General features: G+C 39.2%; 1 protein-coding gene across 3 annotated transcripts; it reads right to left on the bottom strand.

Moving 5' to 3' along the window:
* Positions 1–252: 252 nt before the first annotated feature.
* Positions 253–17,446, bottom strand: atp6v1h (ATPase H+ transporting V1 subunit H). Of its 3 annotated transcripts, none has more exons than XM_047342003.1 (14): positions 17,296–17,446; positions 16,045–16,203; positions 14,850–14,949; positions 14,643–14,732; positions 13,905–14,018; positions 12,696–12,800; positions 11,957–12,016; positions 10,948–11,045; positions 9,837–10,029; positions 7,699–7,877; positions 7,292–7,417; positions 6,693–6,794; positions 5,340–5,453; positions 253–625 (listed from the first exon to the last, which is right to left on the bottom strand). In XM_047342003.1, the coding sequence occupies exons 2-14, from the start codon at positions 16,146–16,148 to the stop codon at positions 559–561; spliced, it is 1,452 nt and encodes a 483-aa protein (XP_047197959.1). In that variant the 5' UTR covers positions 16,149–16,203; positions 17,296–17,446; the 3' UTR covers positions 253–558. The 3 variants fall into 3 exon arrangements, with proteins under 3 accessions (XP_047197959.1, XP_035025839.2, XP_047197960.1); XM_035169948.2 differs by lacking the exon at positions 17,296–17,446 and adding an exon at positions 17,138–17,288; XM_047342004.1 differs by lacking the exon at positions 11,957–12,016.
* Between the last annotated feature and the right edge of the window lie 8 nt (positions 17,447–17,454).

Genomic DNA, 17,454 nt, shown 5'->3' with positions numbered 1-17,454 from the left:
TTCACCTTCAGCTGCATCCTCAACCCAGACAAGGATAAATAATGAGAAAAATAAAACACTTAGCAAAATAAATAGAGTAACTCAGCCGTTCTTGACGTGCACGGCCGTCACGACTTGGAAACGAATTGAAATCGCTCTGATAAGAAAAGTCAATGTCATTAAGTTAATCTCAGTCAATCTCTTTGTCATTCAGCAGTTGTGACCTCAACCACGACTGAATCCTGCACAGGAAATACCGACGTGTCACAGGAACACCATAGACAAGCATCTTTATTAGGACAAGTAGAATGTTTCACAGGTTACAGACTTAAATAACTCGCAGTTTTGTACATTATCACAGACATAAAGTTGGACTTCAATCACCACACATCACTGAGCCGAGGGGCCACGTCACGAAACACGACAGTCAAATCAGGTAACATCGAGGATCATTGGAGCTGGAGCAGGAAACCACGTGGTTCTGATTTTCAAATCGTTACACAAAACGAGCTGAAGACGATCAAAACGGTCAACGCACACACTCATCCACACAAGAATACACAAACACACGTGCACAGTTCAGCTTCGATCCCCGGTCGGAGCTTGCTGCTGGTCGCTGGACTGGAGCTGTCGTCCGAGGTACTCCCTGAAACAGAAAGACAACAGATTCGACTTTTCACTTCCAATATTCACACCACTCCTGAATTTGAATTTCATTAGAGTGTAGATTAGAGCCTTTAATGTCCTTTAAAGGAGACGTAAGATGCTTTTTAAAAATGTTCTTTCCTCTAGGTTATTATACAAGTTTTGTTTACAAGTGTCCGTCCGATACTTCCTGGGTATCATGATGCCATGTCAATTTCCATTGGTTGTAATCATGGCCTTAAAGATCAGTTTTAAGTTTAAAGTGAGCTTGTGGTTTCCAGAAAGACTCTCCTGCTCATTCTGACCCAGACATGATGACATTTTAAATACTAAAACATACCAGAATTCTGAAAGGTCACAGATCTTCTTCTTCACGCTTTTTTCTTGGCAGTAACATTTTCAGACTTGCCATCATGACACTCAGCTTAATGCTAACAGAAATATCAAATGCCTCTCAGAACCCCAAACATTGAAAAGGCTGGAAAGAACTTCTGAGGATAGAAATAATGTCTTCCTTAAAAAATGAACGCTAAGATCCGTGACTGCTAATAAACATCATATACGCTTTTTTTGTTCTGTTTTTCTACAGATCAACAAATAGGAGCAAAAGTATGAATCCCAGCAGCGGGTTGATAACAGCACAATATACAGGAGTCAGTGGGGGAAAAAAAGCACTTTTCAAATTCTTTGTCTCTGAACTTTTCTGCATATTTTCCTTTTTCTTTTCAGGTCCCTCCACCTCAAAAGACCAAATATTGCTCATCAGTGAGCTGCACGCCAGTTTTTTGATTCTTTGTTGACTGCTGAGCCCAAGCTGATGGATTTATAACACAACATCAAAGCAGGTACAGACTTTAAATCGTTTTTCAAAAGTCAAATCTGTGCATTTCACTTTTGTGGAACAACATCCTTGCACCTGCTCTGGATCAATTCAAATCTATCAAACAGCAGCTTTTAAGCCTCCGTCACCTGTTTCTGTGAAGTATGTACTCAGTGTTTCAGCTTTTAAGAGGAAACAAAAAGAAATCCTCCACCATCACAAATCTCCACACTTCCCTGGAGCTGTCAGTGATAACCTTTAGCTGGGCTGCAAATAGCAGCTGTATGTTGATTCAGAGAATAGCCAGCGAGCTAATAAAGGCAGATGGCAATAAGTGGAAGGATAAGCCAGAGTTGTGTCGTAAATGTTCTGCAGACGGGAGCTGTCTGATGCACGTAGCTGAATAAACTAATACCTACACTGCAACACCAGTCCTGGGGGAGAAACATGAGGAAATAAATATTTAATGAATAAAGCAAAGTTTGGGCCTTTTATTTATTTATTAATTATCAAGTTGACTGAGGTGCAACAGGAAATAATCAGGTTATACTGTTATAAAAAAAGATGGTAGCAGCTAATGAAAGGTGATGATAAATACCTAATTTACAATAAAGCTAATTTTTACCTAGTCTTTGCACAGGAAGGTGCTAAAGGTGCGAGTTACATTATCACATCGTTGAAAGCAACAACACAAATAAACGCTGTAATTTCAATCTGCTGAAATGCTGCACTCGGTCTGTTTTCTCCTGTTTTCACCTGACGGCACATTTCAGGATATTACTCATTTGGGAAACTATTTTGCCCGAAGCAAAAAAATAAATTCAAACCAAGGTTCAGCCACAACACACATTATTTTGCAATACACTTCTATTTTTGTACTTTCTTTTTTTCCATTTGTACTGTTCCGATTCTTTGAGCTGACTGTGTGTCGATAATCACCCTTTTCATTTCACATCATTTCATCTTCCTGTTTGGCAGATATTAGATGAGATGGAACAACATCTTCCTAACATCCTTGATTTAAAAAGGCCTGAGAAAGACATTGTGTTTGAATGGTTTGATATTGCTGCTTCAAATATTCCCCGCAGTGCGTCCTTGTAACGAGCATGACACAATTTGCACATATGAGAAGCTGTGATAACTCTAATGTAAGAATAAAAATAACAACCATGTTATCTAGGAAATATGCAGCACTCAATCAACAGCACATTCTCTTCATGACAGTTTCACTAAAGGTTGACAAAAGAAATATAAGTTCACACGGAATTCACATCGCATCTCAATGTGTGATTTATAATGTATTTTAGAACCTGACTGATTCATTAGCTATAACCAATATAAATAGGTTGAAATGAACCTTTCACAGACAAATTGATTCAGCGCTTATAATTGCTAATATGAAAACTTGTTTTAGAGAATAAAAAAATACAGAAGAGATGTGCATTTGTTTACATTTTCACATGTAAAATATCCAGTTATTTTAAATGTATCTTTAAAAAATATTTTCAGAATTTATATATTCTGTAAAATCTGTTTTATTATATATTTGCGTGTCTATATCGATCAGGCTGTAGTGTATTTGACTATTTTAGCCTTAAAATGTCAGGCTTAAAGTATATAACTGTCACTATCACTGTCACAAAAACAATAAGGACTTAACGAAGCAGACTAAAGTGCACATGGATAAAATAACTGTAGTTTTTCCAGTTCACACATTCATCTGTGCTGTTGTCATGACAGCGGGGCCGGGGACCTTCAGTGAACACAATGAGAAGATCTTGTGGAAACAGTAACAACATAGGAGCTCCCTTCAGGTGACGTGGGTGTTGTGAGCGCTTTGAAAACATCAGCCACTTCGCTGAGAAATGGAGACCTCGGCTTTTTAAGAACACGAGCGCCGATCGATATCTCGTTCTGCAACGGCATTCGCATATTTGTGTTGTAATGCAGCACGCAGGCAGCAGGCTATTCACTGGGAGACGACACAACCCCGCTCCACATAAGAGTTCAGGTCAAGGTGAGCAAACGAGTGGAAAACTAAGAAGAACAATAACCATCAGTGTTTTTCACGTTTGTCTCTTTAAAAGCTGATATATTAACGCATCAGAATGGCTCACGTACGGCATGTTGTCACCAGCAGTTCATCACAGTGCGTGGACGAATAAGATATAGATGTTGAAGAAAATACAAGAAGTGAAAGTGTTAAGATGTGATTTGTGTGCTGGGTTTTTAAAACGAAACACAGTTGCATTAATGAAGCTAAATGAAGAAACCTGGGATGGATTAAATATCTGTTTTCATGCTAAATCAAAGGAACTCAAGTATAAAGGTGTGTTCGATGACAGTACTCCTGTTCTCTTGCTTTTATTCACCAGAAGAAAATGCAGGTATATAAATCAGAAAATGATTTAATTCTCTTGTAGATAAAAAAAATTAAATCTCATGGATCTGAAGTTACAGAGTTAAAGTTGAGAGGGAAAATACATATTGCTTTCTAATGCAACTCTTTTCGAGTTGATAACCTTTTTAATCCCAGCAAATTAGATTTTATTCTTATTTTATCTTATTTAATTTGTACTATTGGTATTTTGATGTATTGCGTGTTGCTGTCTTCTTGTTGCACTTTTTACTTTGTGAAGCACTCTGAATGAATGTCACATCTTAATTTCTTTTCCTCAGTAACCAATACCAACACTGAAAACCCCTTTGTGTTCTAGTGGATAAATACTGCTCACACTTCAGTGAAAAACCTGTGTGCATGGAATCACTTAGATGGGAAGCAGCACTACACTCCGATATTACACACAAAGCCTCAATCCACAGTTGCTCAGGGAGTCGAGTGTGTTTTAGATAGCGGCAGCAAAACCAACACATTTTCACTTGTTGCTTGTTGATTTTTAGTGTTTCCAAGCAATCCAGTGGACAGAAAAGACACAAAAGAGGATGGTTACTCGAGTGTTCTGATTGAGAGAATCAAAATTGGTGGAGTGGTGAAGACAAAGTATTGATTGGTCAGTAAAAGAAAAGCATGTAGAGTTTGCAATGCGGCTGGTGAGGAGTTTCATTTGAGGGTATTTGAGAATACCTCAGCTTTTACACATACAAATTAAATAACAAGGATATTTTGATAAGGATCCTTCATATTTAGTTATGAAAGAACAGTAACCGCAGATACAGACATTTTACAGCTGATAAATGAACGTTTACCGACATCATATTTGTAGCTTTAGAATTTAGCTGCTTAGCGAACATGGACTTGGATTCAAAGTCACCGCTAAACTAAGCTAAGCACCTGCTGCCTATAACTTCATATTTATCGACAAGAAAGTAGAATCAATCTTCTCATCTAAATCTTAGAAAAGGGAATAACCACATTTCCAAAAATGTCTAACTATAGAATGTTAGAAATGTCTTAAAATAACAAAGATTTAAATTCTAATGTAACAACCACCATTATATTTTAAACCTCTGTAAAGTGTCTTGGAGCATTGTTAAAAGCACTACACGGATAAATTGTAGTACTGTTTTTGTATCGTATATAAACGTTTCAGGATTCGTATGTTCTGCTCGATTTGAGGACACAGACTGAGCTGGAGTGACATCTCAACAAATCGGCTGTTAGCTTTAATCCAACTGATTGTTCTCATCAGTACTGAGTCCACGGAGCGCTGCTCATATTCAACCCAAGCAGACGTCTAATCAGCCCAAATCAATGACATTATCTGTGATTGTGTGCAGAGCTGTTGATCATCAGTATGTAAATGCAGGGTATTGATATTTCCCTCTCAAAAGGTATGTGTCCACTGAGGGAGAGCTTTCCTCATGACACTGTACGGATGAGGAGTAGTTTACCTCCAACAGAAAATTGTATAAATCAGGTTTAATGGGTTCATACCAGTTGTGGACCATCAGCTTCTGCACAGCCAACAGGGCGTTGTAACGGACCAGCTGGTCCTCGTGGTGGATGTGATTCATCACCAGTTGTTTTCCACCCAGCTGCTCGATCACCCTGAAATGGGAGGAATAAAAGGCATTATGGGTGACAGCCTTTAATTCACACAGAAAAAAAGGTCCTATTTTCCTCATTCGGTTTGGTCCAGCATCAGGTAATTTAATCCAGTCCCTGAAATGTTCTATGTATTTCATGAAAGGTCACCGGCCTTGAAAAAGGATGTCGTGCTTTGAAAGGAGGAACAGGCCTTTATGAGGCAGTGCTTGTGGTAATTCAGTAAATGGTCTGAAAGTAGGGAAGTACATGCATTGGTACTGTTACATTCTTTGGGCCAACTTAGTGTAATCATCATTATAGGGCTGGACATGGGGGAATAACGACCCTGAGATTGTGACAACAGGTAAAAAGAAAAGAGAAGAAGGTTTAGAGAAGAAAAAACATTAATGATCTGTCACTCACACAGAGTCACAGGCCTAAAGAATATGTATAGAGAGAGTCTCTTTATTTTTAACAAACATGGTCATCTTCAGACACACATAGGACAATGGATATTGTAAAAACGGCCAGAAACATGGAACACATTTTTTAGATCACCTGTTAATGCCTCACATAACACACACTGTTGTAAATAGAGTAAATAAAGATGGATGTGACACACAAGCTCTGCCAATAATGAGTCAGTCTCAGCTGTCAATCATAATGTTTCAACCCATTTTCATAGCATCAAATAACCAATTAAAACCATTTTAAAAAAGTGCACTTGAACAATCAGTGTGATGCGAACTGACTAAAATGACAGAAACAATATTTGAGAAGAATCTATTTAAAGTCTATTTTTGACTTTTTAGTTTGGTCCTTGTCCCATCCACTAACATGGAGGAGAAAGGGTTTATGACCAATACTGTAGCCAGCCACCAGGTGGCGATCGAGATGCATCGGCATCCCTTTTAGGGAGCTGTCATGTCGTCCATCTTTATGTATAGTCGGTCTCGCATAATTAAACTTTTGTGTTGTAAAAATATGTTTTATGTAAATATTTGTATGGTTGATGATCAAATAAATACAAAAAAGAAGAACACATATCAAACCTCAACTCTAGACCTACTTAAGAAAAGATTATATATATATATATTTTGACATAATTATACCCAAAGGCCTCAGGGAAATTTAATCTGTTGAAGCACATGTAAGTGGTGCTGCTCACTCTTACAGGACTGTACCACATGTGATTTCAAATTATTCTGAAAGAGAAAGTATCTTTAAGACTGATTTGGTCTTCACTGAAAAATGTCTCACCGTTTGCCGCGTGGGTAATGTCGCACATACTCTCCAACGTCGTGAGCCGCAACTGCTATGACTTGAGGATCATCGGACACCTCCAACAGCCTCGTCAAGATCCTATTGAAGATAGGCAGACAAAAGGAGAGGCATTTAAATGGTGAGGTCTGTCTGCGTCAAAAGAATGCATACAAATGCACAGATTGCTCAGTAAATCAAGGCTAATGTTCTTTTCAAAACAGAGATTAAACCTAAACTCTAATCGAAGAATATGACAAACAAGGATCCTCTGAAAAAGGGAAACCTTGGGATTCTAAGTGAGACAAAGGGAGGATGAGATTTAGGGAAAGAGACAAAAAGAAATTGAGGGTAATTTAAGACGGGGATGTCATCTGAATACAAAGAGGAAGGTGATGAGACGAGACGGATAAATCAGGTTTTTTACTTTATAGATTGCTGGTAAAAAATATGTTCAGATAAGAAAACCCCAACAGCATTTGACATTAGCCAATCTGTCAAAACTCAGATTTTAAAACATTAATTAAAATATTTATTATGTTATTAAAAATTGGTTGTAGAAAATAAAAAGCCTTGCTACAGAATCTGCTCTATCTTACTTGAGCAGCTCGTAGTTCTTCTCGTTCAGACGGACGGCATTTTCACGCCAGAACTTCTCAGACTTGTGGACAGGACTCCATTCCAGGCGTCCGGACTTGAGTTCAGAGCTGTACTCATCGAATGAGCTGTAGATGAAAAAGAAAAAGAGATAGAACATTCAAAGGATTTTCAATAAAGAGAAGAGCACAGTCCAAGGAGCATCATAGTTTTTTGTTCCTCGGAAAAAGAGGAAATGTCATCTGCTCCCCGATCATTCACAATTTACAGAAAAATGTTTTTAGGAAAGAAATTGGCCTCATATGAAAGTGACAGATTCATTTTTAGAACTACAATATATTTAATTATTTTTTAAATACTAAATAAATAGTCTGGAGTGATTATTCGTGCCATGGAGTCCACTCGGTACCTCAGATCCTGCACGCTCTCTCCCAGCTTCTCCAGCAGGAATTTAATGTCCTCCGTGATGTCCTCGTCATCATACTTCTGCTGCTCAAGGTTCTCAAGCTGCTTCAGCACCTTGCACTGAATCATGGCCAAAGCGTACTCCTGACGAGTCTCCCGCTCGGACGACTTCTCGAGGAGATTCTGTCAGAGAACAGGAGCACAGACAAGTTATTTGATGAGTTATTTATCGTAGGTGATCAGTCTGTTTGAAGAATTAGATATTCACTACTTCAATCAATCAGAGAATAAATAAGTAAATAGTCAGTTGAAAGGATCCAGTCTGAATGGAAAACTGGATGTTAAATATCTACGGTTTAGCACTGTAGCAATCAAACAATTTGAAAATGCAAGCTTTACCCTGTGCGACATTATGGTGAGAAATGCTCATTATTTTCTTTTTTGCTGTCGACTAAATTAATTTATAAATAACAAACATGTCAAATAAGAATATAAAAAACGATGCATTGAAACATTAAAAGTTTTTTTCAGTTTCACTTTAAATTATTCTATGAAATAAAAATGAGTTATTTGGCCTTGACAACATAACTACTTACCATGAGGAAATAAAAATATCAGTGTACTGTTTATGTTGTGGTTACTCTAATGTTTACGAGATTGAAGACAATACTGCTGCCTGGTAATGTTAATCCAAACAACCGATTTCCAGTATGTATGTCTATCACCATATAAAATATATACAGTGAGAAAAGCTTTTATTCATATTACACAATCCTAACGTTTATTTACATGACTGATATGTAAACAGACACACGACCTATGAATTTCCACCGGGGCAGATCAACCATAGTGATAAACTGGTGAGTGAGCTGTGAAGGAGATGAGTGCAGAGCTGTAACAAGAACACGATGTTCAAGTATTGTAAAAGCTTTAGAGTCAGGATCCCTGGACAAACTCCCAGAAACTCAGAAAATCCGAGTGGCAAAACTTTGGAGTGACACTAAACTGGCGTCAGACCCAGACTGATCCTCTGATTGAACCCTTTCAGCCTGCATTCAGGGCAGAGCTGCAGTGGACTACATATATCTTCTTTTCTAAAAAGAGCCTGTTGTTTGTTCACAGCATCTGACTCAAGTAGAGCAAACAGTGCCAATAAAAGTTTAGAGTCGGTCTATCTTTGACAGGGTGTGTGTGAAAACAAGTGGGATGTTTTCAGGAGCAGGATTGGATTGTTTTTTCAAACAACTGGAACAACATTAAGTACCAGCATTAGAATGGGGGCGAACACATCATAAACACTTCAGTACTGCCTTTGACGATGTGTTTAAAGACTTCCAGATGGTCTGGATAATTTAAGTCTGTTTTTGGTCCCCTGGGCTGAGCAGAATCATTTGCATAATTAGGACATTTGGGAAAAATAGCAACATGCAAAACAATGGTGAAAATATTCAAAAATGTTTGATTGATTACAGCTTCTTTAAAATCGACATGACAACTTCGTGTTTACGTAGCTCTCCCCTTCTCTATGTCAGGCACACACACACGTTGTGAGGTAAGTTTGGTGTTGAAGACGTTTCAGGGTTTCCCTTTGTTGCTTTGTTATTAGCGGTGACCTCGCCATCAATTAATTTCAAAATGCTAAGTGGTATTCTGTTTTAGTTTGATGGTTCTGAGTTTTGCCAGAAAAGGACTTTTAGACCAGTGCTTTCCAGACTTGGCCAACACAGCAATTAATCCTTTTTCATACATGTTCATACAGCATGTGTTCTTCTTCTGCGACAAATGTTTCTATCAGTTGCTCTAACAACCGTTATTTTCTGACCACTGATTACCTGGATACATAGTTGGAAAAGTTATGTAACTGCACATTCAAGATAATTAATATAATTCTTTCATTTTATACATCTGGAAGACGAATATGAAATGTCCCTTATATGTAAATGCTACCTTGTTTTTCTGAGGTAAATTGTTAAACCAAATACACAGTAAAATATGAGAAATCCTGCGGAACCCTTGGGAACCACTGGTTTTAACAAAGCACCACAATATGGACGAGCAATTCAGTCAGTGTGGTAAAATTATTTTCAGTGTGAAAATGGCATTTAAGCAAAACACTGAACTTCTGAAAAACTCTCCACATACCCTGAAGGCAGCCAGGATGATTCGGGTGACCTTCTCCTTGACAGACTCCTGGAGGATGTCGGACAGGGCTGGCACTACGTTGTAGCGTCTCAACTGCTCACAGAGCTGAGGACTGTAGGCCAGGAGCCAAACACAGAAGATCATCTGGTACTGGAGCTGGAAGCCGCACTTGTTGCTCAGCACCGCTGTGATGCTTAAACAGAAAAACAAAAATCATATGAATAAAACAAAAAAGGGAAAAGTGCTATGAAGGACATCGTCATCTACCACCTGTTCACTAATAGAGGAGCTTTCAGAGCGACGTGCCTACATGCTGCTTATCCATTATCTCTGATAATGGATGAAAATTAAATGTTCAGACAGTCTTTGGAGCAACGGACAAGTTGCTCAAAATACAGAGACCAGTACTAATAACTACAGCGAGTCATGCATTTGCAGAAATAGCTGGTAAGTGCAGAGATGGGCAATAATTATCTGATCCAAATTATGAAGTAAGGACAGTTTTACATAGGTGGATTTTAAAGGTGGATTTGATTTATGTTTTTTTTGGGCCAGTTACATAAAAAATAAAGTAGGTGTAAAATAGAGAACATTCAAACTGTACAGTGGCTTTTAAAAATTGAATGTAGTTAATAAATTATTTTATGTGTAAGTTATCCAGTATGAGTCAAGTCAGAGCCATGCTGAGAGCTCAGAACATTTAATTGGACTCACATTACCCTTTAAATTGTATTTGATTCCATCAGGTTGGTGATTTCACCATGATAGCAGTGGCTTTTTTTTAAATTTTACAATAGATTATTTAATGAATAATGATGCAATAACACTGAGTACTTTTACTTTTGCTGCTAACTCTTCAAATAGGTTAGATTTACATTGATATGTTGCTAATTTACTGAGAGCTGACAGATCTAAAACTATTGCAATCAATAAGTTATCTATATTTGAGGATATGGTAAATGCCAGTCAAATTATTTAAATACCAGAGCATGAATAACAGATGTATTTATATATCGAATCATTAACATATTTGATTGTTGAGTTACAGGTTTTAAAATATATATATATTTTCAGATAGCAAAGGTAAAGTTCATAAGGAGTCTTTACTCACCAGTTGACCCCATCAGCCTCCACCCAGGAAAACCTATACTCATTCACCCTCAGCATCAGCTGAAGGCACCCAGCCACACACTGGACATACTGAGAGCTCTGAAAAGGACAGAGGCAAACATCTGCTCAAACAGAGGTGGGAGCCTTAGCTGCGCAATTAGGAAAACAAACAAAATGTTAGAAGGTCAAGTACAATCAATGCAGCTCTGAAACACTGAGTAGTTGACAAGCAGAGACAGCACATGGAAGAACACCAGTCCAAAACTTGCATTACCATCAGCTATCAAACCTGAGGCCTTGCACATGCAGTCTATCGTCTATACACATGAACACATGCTAGATCACGGACTCAGTAGTACAATACAGAGCAATAGCAGGGAAAGGTGTCCCATCACACCTGAGCAGAACAATGTAAATTGAGATTAGAGTGGAGGAAGCTGAGAGGAGAAAATAGATTGTATTAATCTGTTAATTTGAAAAGGGTGAAAAGCAAAGAAGTCCAGCAAGAGGAACGGGCAACAGTGAGGACAGAGGAGTGGCGGAGCAGAGGTTACCTGGTTGAAAATGATAAAGATGATTGTCAGTTATTAGTTATTAGAGTACATTTCTCAGAATAATGTAACTATGCTTGACACAGTATGGAATATAAAATGGTAGGATGCTGCTGCTGTGCAAATGTTGATCCAATTTCATATTAACCTTGTTATCCTAATTTACAGCAAAAGCTGTGTTCGTCATGCACTTTCAGCATAAAGGTGAAGAGGCTTACGACATGCAATTTTGTACAGCTGCAAACAACCAGTGGCAGGAAACACCATGCTGGTCTCCATCTTTCTACAAGTATTGATTACAAACTCGAGTGCAAGAGCAGGATGACAGAGAAAAAGCGGGGAAAGAACAGAAGTGAAAGTCCAGTGACAGCTGAATCGTTGCAGCTTGCACAGATCCTGCCTTTTTTCATCCTCCTGGAAGCCCCAGGTTGACCAAAGATGCACTTCACTTATACTCACTTCACTGGGGGAAATTGTTCCTGCTCCTGAGCTTGTTTCTGGACCTGTACCATGTAGGTTCTAATGAGAGATAAGCAAAAGAACAGGGGCAGAAATGTTCACAGTTGGAGGTGAGTTACTGTGTCACTGGAACAACACAGCTTGTGCTGCAAGTTTGACCACAAATGCAATTCAGAGACAGCGGCTGCTGAGTGATTTGCTGCTTGGCTGTTGAAGAGATTAATAAATATTAAACACAATTATAAGAAGCAGTTTAGGTTTAGCTGCCCAGTGTTTGGTGCACACGTCTGCCATTGCAAAGCCAGCACCTACAGTGCAAACTTTATTGGACCATCTCAAAATCTAACAAGCCAGCTCAAATCAATGCGATTCCATACATTATACTAAGTCAGACAATGTTTACAGGGACAGATATTAGAAGTTATCTTATATAGAGAATAACACTCTTTAAAAATAAATGTAACTCCATTAGAAAGAGGTAGCCACATTTTTAAGAAGCTGATATCCCGATATCTAAGAAAAGAAAGACCCATGATATGATGAATTTAAGAGGAGAAACAGAGAAGTTACAGTATATTACATACACACTTATACAACTACTACTAATTACACCGTACTGTAATAGACTGTTGTTAGTTTAATAAAACAGAAGGAAAACACAATTTTCTGTCAAAGAAAAGGTACCATAAAATAAGAAAAACATGAACAGTTAGACTTTATGTGTATTCTGTATTTTTACCTGTGAACTGAGCTGACTTTTTATCCAGTTGAAATAGTAGTTCAGATCACTTCCCTCCATCAGATCACGGCCCCACGCAGCCAGCTTCGCGATGATCCTTGCAGCCTAATATAAGAGGGACATTTCAAAGTCATGTTGCTTTGACTGAACAGTCTACCAACAGTTGACATTTGAAATCTGCAATTTAACACTTCAGCTTGTTAAGTACTAATGTGTCCTGTGATGAGACAGGAACAAAGTCAGTTCTCCAATTTCCTCCTCCCCAGGAGATGATGAGTATTGAGGCTGTACAAGAGTCAGCACCATTGTTGGAGTGACTGTCGTGTAGTGTCACATAGTTTGGGTCACATTATGTCCACCTGCTGGATGCCAATCTCGCTGGTATTCTTAATTAGGCCCTATCATAGTACTCAGTATGTCGTGTGGTGGTTATCCGTTATTTTTTTTAAGGGTTTCTGGCAAGAATCATTACATTAATTGCTTGTTCAAGGAAACGTGGGTAAGGTTGCTTTGTGAGGACTAATTGATGCCTTGCTATGATTAGAAGCAGAAGCAGTCTGTGAAAAATTCATGGCTGTGAAGCATTTAATGGAATACAACCTTTTTATCTGGAAAAATAAGATCAGGACACTATGATAATGCTTAATTAGCTTATGTCAGCAACTACAAATACCACACTGTGCTGAGGATTTAGCATGGACGAGGCTTGTTTTCCCAACGTTGTTCACATCCCACTGTGCACATATGATTACCTTGTTCAATCCATGTCCCTGATGAGAGTCTATAACGTTTAACAATGGTCAAGGATTTTCTGGAATCCGGGATTGCACAGGGTTTTACGTGCACCACTTCAACAGTGCACAGGGAGAGTGGATAGATTTTTTGCAAACGATAAACTTCGATTACCACTCTGCAGTTGTATGCCTTCACCAGCCACTCAAGTTGGAGGAAACATGATCACAACCTCCCCTTTTATTCCTGAGTCATGATTTTGAATAAGAAACTTTGCACAATGTCATGATGTCAAAAACGAAGTTGACCTTTTGGATGTGAATGAGAGAAAAGTGAAAATTTGTTGCTAATTTTGAAGAATCTCCCTCAAGGCTTTCTTGAGATATTGTGTTCAATAAAGTGGGATGGACACATGAAGCAGAAATCTACTGCCTCACAGCTTTCGCCAGTGCAGACTGACATCATCCATTAACTCACCATGTGGACAGTAAAAAGGTCCTGACGATTGAGCATGGGAAGGAAATATGACCAGGCGGTGTTCTTCGTCTTTTTGGCGTAGTCGAAGAAGATGTTCACCCTCTGATGGTTCTCCTGAGAGACAGTTGAAATAAAATATTGGATGAGTTCTTGGATATTAACTAATTGACTGCATCGCACATAATCCATCTTTACAAGCAAATGATTGAGTATTTTGAGAGACATACAATAAATTGGCAGATGCTAATTAGACAGTGATTATCACAGAAGTCAAGAAGTAAAATCAGTCACAGTCTGGTGGCACATTATGAAAGACATATCATCACCACTGGTTAATTTAAGAAAACAACAATCATAATAAATCAACAGTGCAGACATGCTGACATTAGTTGTTGATTTTACATGAGGGAAAATGTTTGACAACATAGCTTTATGTTGAGCTAAAGCAAATGCTTTCCTATGAGTAGCCTGGTCTGCCTGACTTAATTAAAAAGTAAAAAGTGTATCTCTTTATACACATTTCTATTTCACACATTCTAAATACTTTTCCAGAGCAGGTATGTCTGCAAAGGCACCACCAAGTTTCAACATTCTGCCCTGTCATTGCTACTGACATCAGAGAAGATGTTTGAATGCACACAAAACTTAAATCAAAACTCTTGGTGGGAGTGAAACGATGTGATCTATATATGTACATCATGTCCTATACGTCCAAAGTCAGCGGGTCTGTCTGTGTACCTGCAGGGTGTCATCAATCAGAGTCAGGATGTATTGGACTGTCTGCTCCTTGGAGATGTGGGCCATCAGGTTCAGAAAGGTCTTGGCACACTGAGCAAAAGCAAAACAGATATTCAGAAACTCAGAAAGACACAATAGCTCCTGTGTCTACCGACATGTTGAACACACTGCTTATATTCTGTGCAGTTAAAGTGCAGGCCCTCATACCTGATGTCCCTCATTGGTCAGAATGACCTGTTTCTCCTCAGAGTGGGCCACTTCAAACTTCTTGATGAACTCGCAGTCCTCTGCTGAAATCATCTGACTCCTAAAGGAAATTAGATTGAGATACAAACATTTTAGCACAAGCTACTATGAATTGTGTACAAATTTGTGTACAAAGTACTGGAGCAATACATTGCATACATGTACTACTGACCCTCACACTGAGGAATTGTCACTAGCATGCTGCTTCTAATTGAAAGAGAAGCTTGCACAATAATGGTAGTTAACCTGTAAATACCACATGTTCTAGTTAAGGAAAAACACACAATGGATGGTCCATGAAGACAGGATTTTATTGTTGGTCATCGCACAGCCATAAGAAATTAAAGAAGGAATCAAGTAATAGGATCATATTTGTAGGGGTGATAATATGAGTCATAAGTCAGATCTACTGCATTAAAAACACACTGGCTCAAAAAGGGAAGTATCACTCGAGACAGTGAATCACAGTAGAGGAACAAGAGTAGAGCAGATTTTAGATTCGCACACTGCTCTCTGACAGATTGATGCATGAGAGCTTTACTTGTCTTTAAAAATGCTGACTTAACTAATACAATATGACGATCCAAATTGTTCAGAAGAGTGTAAACAACAACAACTTCTAGTATGACCTCAATTACAAACATTAAATATGATTAGGTTACCTTTCTTATAGTGGTAACAAAAGCAGAAAATAGGCAGTTGTATTAAGATAAGATAAGCTTTATTGTTCCAGTGGGGGAATTGCCTTGGACCACAGTGTCACAGCAATAGAATAACATAATCAAATACATTCATCCTTCAGACACTTTTGTACATAGTTAAAATGTCCATATAATGAAATATAAAAGAGTGGTCAACGAGGGGGATGAACATAAACGTTATTTCATTATTTCAGCCTAGGTGGTGTTCAGGGCGAAAGGACAGTGAAATAAAGGGGTCTTTGAAAAGGGGAGCCTTCTACCATCTGCCTGAGGAGAGGAGCTGATACTCGGAGGGAGGATATGTGTTGTGTCCTTGATTATATTTGGGGCCATGTCTTGATTATAGTTTTTTCATCTGGACCTGAGGCTGCACAGTATTACATCGAGTTAGATTGGACAGGAGAACCCATTAAAAGTATCCAGGGTATGTGAACACGATGCGTGGCTGTACTCACTGCAGGTAGGACTGCCAGTTGACCAGGTTGGCCCGCACCTCGGCTGCCTTGGCAGCGATGATGTTTGTGGGGACTGCAGCGTCCACCGCCCCGCGGATATCCATGTTGATACAGATCCACTACACAACACTAGGTGTCCGGATGAAAACACAACAACACCTGGATGGAAACACAACAGTGTCACAACATTAGAGGGCAGTGACGTGTCCTTCCGTGTCGAGGCTTCGAAGCGTGTGTCGAGTAATCCAGGAAGATTTGTGTGAAGCGCGTATCGAGGCTTGTGTTGATGACGTATGTGTTGACGTTGAAAGTCTCGCGAGCCGGCCGTATCACGTGACTGAGTCAGGAAATGGGTTCGCACTTTCCCTTTTGACCCCGCCATTGTATCATAAAGACAGACACCATATTAATAAGTTCATAGCTTATGTATTGGCATCACAAACATCATTTATTCAATTCAAAGCGTCACACACCAAAGCCATGGTGTCATTATAATCACTCTGCCTGTTTTACATTTATTGTCCACTAGATGGCACAGTAGAGCAAATGAAGCCCCATGAAGCTTCGGCCCATGAGTGAACCAATTGGATGGAAAGTTTCATTGCTTCATGAAGCTTCATCTCGCCATCACTAGTGTTTACATCATACTAAAAAGGTAGAAACCAGTAGAAAAGGTGCAGTGATGTGTTCAACACTGTTTAGCTAGCAGGGTTAGCAGTGACAGAGCTAACAGGAAAACAGTCCTGCGCTAAAAACGATCCACCACTAACGCAAAGTAGTTCGACGTGTGGCAGACATGTTGTTCTCACACAGAAGTTTAATGGGTTTCGTGTTTTAGCTCAGCTCACAGACTGGAGCAACAGCTGAAGCTGGAGCCGCTAGCTTCAGGTCAAGCTAGCAGCTAGCTTAACCCAATGTCACGACAGGTAGAGATGAGTCTTCCCGACAGCTGAGATACGGCGACACACGATGACATTAACTCGAATTAAAGTCGTGGACAAAAACAACGTATACGTGAATAAATGTGAAGTTGAAATGACGTGGGCTGAGCGCTTCCTGGCAACAGCTAGCGAAACAAACTGCGTATGCTAACCTGTGCTAGCTGTGCTAACATGGCTTCTCGTCCACTCTGAGTCAGAATGTAAAGCGCTGCAGACGCGATAACTTTACTACGACAACAGAGGTGGACAGCCGACGTGTTTGCTGCACGACACCATGTTTGTTACGAGGTGAAGAAGAGGAGTCACTCACCGCGCTAATGTCCCGAGTGAACAGCTGACTGACTACAACAACAGCGTCCGTGTCATGTGACGGTCACATGCTCAGTGTGAGGTTTGACACAAACTGAGGATCCGTGTTCTTGAACTGCTCATAGATCCTGTGAGACCGCTGTTATAACATGTACAGACA

Source organism: Hippoglossus stenolepis, chromosome 11 (genome assembly GCF_022539355.2).
Source record: "Hippoglossus stenolepis isolate QCI-W04-F060 chromosome 11, HSTE1.2, whole genome shotgun sequence".
NCBI classification, from domain to species: Eukaryota; Metazoa; Chordata; class Actinopteri; order Pleuronectiformes; family Pleuronectidae; genus Hippoglossus; species Hippoglossus stenolepis.
The sequence above is the reverse complement of the archived record's forward strand: the minus strand, read 5'-3'. Positions and strand labels throughout refer to the sequence as shown.

Bases quoted from the DNA above. Each gene is read 5' to 3' on its own strand.
- atp6v1h (XM_047342003.1), bottom strand. From the start codon at position 16,148: ATGGATATCCGCGGGGCGGTGGACGCTGCAGTCCCCACAAACATCATC. The intron at 7,418-7,698 runs GTACCGAGTGGA...TTTCATCTACAG, and splicing joins GAGAGCGTGCAGGATCTGAG to CTCATTCGATGAGTACAGCT. The intron at 5,454-6,692 runs GTGAGACATTTT...CTCCCATTTCAG, and splicing joins CATTACCCACGCGGCAAACG to GGTGATCGAGCAGCTGGGTG.